We start from the raw sequence: 6498 nt of genomic DNA, 5'->3' as shown, positions 1-6498 counted from the left end.
TGGGTTGGATTCAAACCTGCCACCTTAGGTGTATGTGGCTGGCGCCTTAGCCACTTGAGCCACAGGCACTGAGCCCCTCCTATATACTTTAAATCATCTAATCATTTCTACATTACTTATAATACCTAATGCATGTAAATGGTATATAAATAGTTATTATACTGTGTTATTTTTATTTGTATTATTTTTTATTATTTTGTTGTTTTCAAACACTCCATAGTTGACCCCCTCCCTACACTGACCACCTTCTTAAATTAACCTGCTTTTCATAAACTGGACATGCACCACATGTACATATCGGTACAGCAGGTCTAGTTCCTTACGTTGCCCTCCTCCTTCTGTTGACCAGGGTTTTACAGTCTTTTGGGTGGTCAATTTACAGAGGTTCTATTGTATTTTCAATCTGTGGTTGGTTGAATTTATGGATGTGGAACCCAAGGATGACTGTACGTCAGTGGTTCTCAAGCTTCCTAATGCTGCGAGCCTTTAATACAGTTCCTGTGGGTCACGACCCACAGGTTGAGAACCACTGCTGTATGTAGTTGGCTGAACTATAGAAGTTGGGAGTCCAGTCAGCCATTCTTTCAATGATTCATCAGACAAATCTCTTCCAAGCCCCTACTCTGTGAAGCCTAAGCTAGGTGCTGGGGCAGCAGACACTGAACAAGACATCTTCATGCTCTCTCAGAGCGCTCAGATTGGGGGGAGAATGGAAATAGGCTATTGAATTAGGGCGTGCCGAATGGTACACATGGGGACGGAGGTGGGAGAGGAATTCGGTGAAGAGCACCCTGAGGAGCATCCAGGAAGATAACTTGGACAGTGGGATGAAAAACTGATTGTAGCAGGTGAGCAGGCAACAGTGTGGACGAGTCGGGGAGAGCAGAGGCTGAAGGATCCACACTGGGGCAGCAGCACACTGGAAAGGAGCACAGGGCAGGGAGACCTGAGGGGCCCAGGTTTGGCTTGACCTGAGTGAGAGGAGGGTGAGGGGAGGGCAGGGCCAGGCAAACACTGAGGACATGGGGGTCCATTCTGAAGACAGCATGGTGGGGCAGTGATAAAAGGCAGGGGAGTGACAACATTCCCTCAGTTTTAGAGTTTTAGATCCCACAGTTTAAGTGTTTGAAGTGTGGTCTAGGGATACGCAGGGGCCAGATAGGGAGCCATTGCAAGAGCTCAGATGGGAAAGGACAGCCAGGAGAGGAGCGGGGACATCTCTAGGGCCCTGGTTGAGGCTGCAGAGTTAAAGCCCCCAGCTTTGGGCTTATTTGCTCAGGGTGGGTATGCAGGGTGTTCAGTGTTAAGTGGGCTACAGCCTACCCAGTCTTGTCTTGCTTGCCTCAGCAGCGAATACGCTGCTATATTCCAACCTGAGCTGCACCACCACTTGGCTCTCCTTGCAAACAAAACGCTGAAGAAACTGCTTTGAAAGACCAAGCTGATGCATCCCTGGTTACCAGGAAGCAGCAAAGTCCCATCACAGGAAATAAAAAAGAATGCTCCAGCAACCTGCGGTACTTCTCCACCAGGCTTCCAGCCAGCTGTCCTTTATGCTGCCTGGCACAAGAACCGAACAGGCATAAGAATAGCTTCTTCAGTGCCAGGCAGTGTGCTAAACATTTCCATCTTCTGATCCCTATGGGGTGGAAGTCACCACAGGAGTTTCACTAAATGGCCGAGAGGTTAAGTACCACTGTGAACAGTCCGAAGCCACAGAACAGTATTTTCATCTAGGCATGTTTCCTATGGTTTGTGCACCCTACTTTTAGAAATCAGACTGGCAGCATAAAAGCACTCCTCATTTTCTTCTAATAACTTGATTTGGGGGTAATTTTACCAAAACATTGCAAAGATAATATAGCATCTCCATGTACAACTCACCCACTTTCCCCTATTATTCCTACCTTATATAGAAATGAACATTGCTGGCTGGGCACCTGTCACTCAGTGGTTAGGGCACCGGCCACATGCTCTGGGGATGGTAGATTCCAACCCCAAGGCCTGTTAAAAAAAAAAGAAAAAGAAAAGCCAGGCATTGTGATAGGTCCTGTAGTTCCAGCTACTAGGGAGGCTGAGGCAAGAGAATCGCTTGAGCCCAAGAGTTGGAGGTTATTGTGAGCTATGATGCCATGACACTCTATCCAGGGTGACAAAGTGAGACTCTGTCTCAATTTAAAAAAAAAAAATTGCAATATTACAACTAGTTGAACTTTATTTTTGTTTTGAGACAGAATCTCACTTTGTTGCCCTGGGTAGAGTGCCATGATGTCATGGCATCATAGCTCACAGCAACCTCCAACTCTTGGGCTTAAGTAGTTCTCTTGTCTCAGCCTCCCAAATAGCTGGGACTACAAGTGCCCACCACAATGCCCGGCTATTTTTTTAGAGACAGGGTTTTGCTCTTGCTCAGGCTGGTCTCAAACCTGTGAGTTCAGGCAATTCACCCACCTTGGCGTCCCAGAGTGCTAGGATTATAGGAGTGAGCCACCGCACCTGGCTAGCTGAACTTCAGACTCCGTTCAGATTTCACTAGTTTTTACACTGAACGCTTTTTTGATTCCAGGATCCAGTCCAGGATATCATATGTATTGAGTTATCATGTTTTCCTAAATCTCCTCTGGTCATCTCTTTGTTTTCCACAAGTTTTCATGATTTGAGGAATATCTTAGAGAATATTACCTACTTGGGTTATGGGTTTCCCAGGTTAAGACTGAGTTATGTATGCTTTTTTTTTTTTTTGAGACAGAGTCTCACTTTGTTGCCCTCAGTAGAATGCTGTGGCATCACAGCTCACAGCAACCCCCAGCTCTTGGACTTAGGTGATTCTCTTGCCTCAGCCTCCTGAGTACCTGGGACTACAGGCGCCCACTACAACATCCAGCTATTTTTTGTTGCAGTTTGGCCGGGGCTAGGTTTGAACCCACCACCCTCAGTATATGGGGCTGGTGCCTTACTCACTGAGCCACAGGCGCCACCCTATGTATGGGGGTTTTTAGGAAACATATCACAAAGGTGGTTTTTCACAAGTGATAACAACCTTAATTTGGTTAAGTTAGCATATGCTACGTTTCCCCACAGCAAAGTTGCTATTTCCCTCTTCCATATTCTATTCTTTGGGAAACACAGGGGAGTTCTGCTTACTGGAGAGAAGTATATCTACTTATATTATTTAGAACTCTTTCATAAGAAAGATGTGTACCTCTTCTTTGATTTTACGATGAAGAAACAAAGTCAAAGGATTGATTTGTCCCAGACCACAGGGTCTCCAGGGCTCCTCCAAGGGGAGGTTTGTAGAGTGCAGTCTGTACGTCCACACAATGGGAGTATCACTAGGCAATAAAAAGGAATGAAGGCCTGCTTCATGTTTCCATGTCTGTGAACCTTACATCATGCTAAATTAGAGTCTACATAAGGTAGACTCTTGTGCTCCATGTGGTCTCACAAGATCATAAACCACATTTCTACTGTGCCTGTCCTATGTTTGGATACATACTTACCACTGTGTTACAACTGCCTACAGCACTGAGTAGTCACATGCTGTACAGGTTTACCGCCCAGAAGCAATAGGCTATACCATCTAGGTTTGTATAAGCACAGTCTGCACAAAGAGAAAATCACCGAACCACCAGACACATTTCTCAGAACACATCCCGATAGTTAAGCAATCAATGCACATCTGTATTTGAAATGCCCAGAACAGGCAAAGCCATAATGGATTAGATTGCCCAGGGCAGGAGTGATTGCTAACTGATTTGTTTTCATGCGTTGGGATGTGGGTGCAAATGCCCTAAAATTAATTGGGGAGATTGTTGCACAATCTGAATCTGAATATAGTCCTAGAAACCACACCACTTAGATCAGGCATCCTCAAACTACGGCCCACAGAGGACATCTATCTGGCCTACCAGGTGTTTTTGCTGCCACTGCCTGTCTTGCTTAGCAGCCGACTCATTCCAGGGCCTGCAGTCCGGCCCTCCAATGGTCTGAGGGACAGTGAACTGGCCCCACTTAAAAAGTTTGAGGACCCCTGACTTACACAGTATGAGTTTCTTTTGGCAAATGTATCCCTTTTATTGAAGCTGTTATTTAAAAAGGCAGCTCACGCCTATAATCCTAGCACTCTGGGAGGTTGAGGCAGGTGGACTGCTGGAGGTCAGAGGTACAAGCCCAACCTAAGCAAGAGCAAGACCCCATCTCTACTAAAAAGAAATTAGTGAGACCTTGTGGCCAGAGCCTGTAGTCCCAGCTCCTTGGGAAGCTGAGGCAAGAGAATCACCTGAAGCTAAGAGTTTGAGGTTGCTATGAACTATGACACCACAGCACTCTATCCAAGGCATCAGTGAGCCTCTATCTCCAAAAAAAAAAAAAAAAAAAAAAAGCGGGGGGGCAGCTCAGGAGTCAGAACCACTATCCTCTTTAAAAGCTATGACCTCTGCCAAATGACTTTCTAATGCTGGTTTTTAGTAGCACTATGTGAGGTGACAGTAATTTCTGTCAGGTTTAAAATCCAACGAGGTTAAAAGGCTTAGCAGGGTTGAGCATGTAACCAATGCATTGCAGTAACCCACACTTCTCTCAGAACCTGTTTGCTTATTCCTGCTGCCTGAAAACATGCTACTCACTTTATGCCTAAATAATAGGATCCCTAAACCTCGCCCTCTTGCTGTTTTTTCAACTTGCTTCCACCTTGTATTCCCAATGCCTTCACCTGTCCAGCCTAGGACATTCGGCACCCTCTTGCCTCCACTGCGCCTGGCTAATCCTATTAGTCCGTCAGCCCATCCTGTCTCTCCCAACCATTGCAGTCGCCGTCACAGGGTCCTGTGGCAATCCCTTGCAGAACACAGTACCATCACTGGGTCCTTGGAGCTAGATTCAAGCTTCTGGAAAGCAAGAACTTTATCTTTACTGCTGATGAAAATAGGACTTGGTGTGTATTTGTGGGTGACTGAATCTTTATGTACTTTATGTACTGATGTGGAACCATCTCCAAGATCTGCCAAGTGAAAAAAAGCAAGACACAGTAGAGTGAGCTACCCTTGCACAGAAGGTGTGGGGGGAGAACACACACCCACGTGTGTTATATATGGCTCAGGTCTGGAAGGCTCCTCTTCTGCTCAACAGTTCCCACTTGCTCTGGCTCTTTAAACTGGTCCGTTTTTAGAACCAGCATCTTCGGTTTCAAAACAAGGTCTCATAAGCCTTGGTCCGCTTTAGATGACCAAGGCAACTTAAAGTGGAAAAGACTCAATTGTAGCACCAGTATCTCACCTCTCCTCAAGCTGCTTCTCAGAGGAAGCCAGTTCCCGACCACAGACTCACTGTCCCACGTCAGGGTTGGAACAATCCCTCATGATAGGTCACCTTCATCCTCTGAAGCGGTATGCTCTGCTGCTGTTTTACCACTGCACCTGTGACCTCAAGTCAGTCCCATGCCCTGATCAAACCAGATGAGAGGAAGGAATCAAACATCCCTAAGTGGCCCCTACATGAAGGAGAAAAGACTAGAGTTGAAATAGTTTATTTATACCATGGCAATTTATTAACGCAAAATATGAGGAGTCCAGTTCACAGACGGCGACCACGGCGACCCCCCTTCCTGCGGGTGCTGTCAGAGGGGATGGGGGTGACGTCCTCTGTGGAGAGGAAAAGAAAGTATCATTGCCTAGCACTGAACGGGAAGGCCTCCCAGGCCAAAGGTCTAACCAACCAACCAATCAGCAGATCCTACACTCTGATCCAGCAACCAATCAGATCCTACACTCCCAAAGGACTTCTCAGTCAGTACCTAACAGATAGATGTTAGCGGCCCCACCTATTGTGTCCTTGACTCATTTTCAAGAAGGGTAAATAGGATCTGAGATGGGACACGGGATGCCAAAAGCAAAGGACAAATCCAGATTTTTGATATTTAGTTCAATGACTTCTCCAGTGAAAAACCCCTCCTAGGATACAGTGAGCTATAGTCGTACCAGTGTACTCCAGTCTGGGCAAGACAGTGAGACCCTGTCTGTGAACCCTATTAAACAGCAACTACAACTGTCTCCTTTTCAGTAAGTAAAAGGAGGTTGAAAACAGTCTAAAAAGATCATTAGGCTGGGCACAGTGGCTCACACCTGTAATCCTAGCAGCACTCGGAGGCTGAGGCAGGTGGACTGTCTGAGCTCATAGGTTTAAGACCAGCCTGAGCAAGAGCAAGACCTTGTCTCTAAAAAATAGCTGGGAGGCTCAGGGCCTGTAGCTCAAGAAACTAAGGTGCCAGCCACACACACCAAAGCTGCCAGGTTCGAATCTGGCCTGGGCCTGCTAGTGACAACTACAACCAAAAAATAGCCAAGCATTATGGTGGGCACCTGTAGTCCTAGTTTCTTGGGAGGCTGAGGCAAGACAATTGCTTAAGCCCAGGAATTGGAGGTTGTTGTGATCTGTGATGCCACAGCATTCTACCCAAGGCACTAGCTTGAGGCTCTGTCTCAAAAAAAAAAAAAAAAAAAA

At 46.4% G+C, this 6498-nt stretch overlaps 1 protein-coding gene across 2 annotated transcripts in view; it reads right to left on the bottom strand.

Annotated features, from left to right (window-relative positions):
- Positions 1–5508: 5508 nt before the first annotated feature.
- RPS14 (ribosomal protein S14) overlaps positions 5509–6498 on the bottom strand; it is a 7995-nt gene continuing 7005 nt past the window's right edge. For both annotated transcript variants that reach the window (XM_003782035.3, XM_012808241.2), the window contains exon 5: positions 5509–5639. In XM_003782035.3, the coding sequence (XP_003782083.1) occupies positions 5572–5639 (68 nt within the window). In that variant the 3' untranslated portion in view covers positions 5509–5571. The remainder of the gene's footprint in view (positions 5640–6498) is intronic.

The sequence above is a fragment of the Otolemur garnettii genome, unplaced genomic scaffold (genome assembly GCF_000181295.1).
Source record: "Otolemur garnettii isolate 467f Iridium unplaced genomic scaffold, OtoGar3 scaffold00003, whole genome shotgun sequence".
In the NCBI taxonomy this organism is placed as follows: domain Eukaryota; kingdom Metazoa; phylum Chordata; class Mammalia; order Primates; family Galagidae; genus Otolemur; species Otolemur garnettii.
This window is presented reverse-complemented; position numbering and strand designations above follow the sequence as displayed.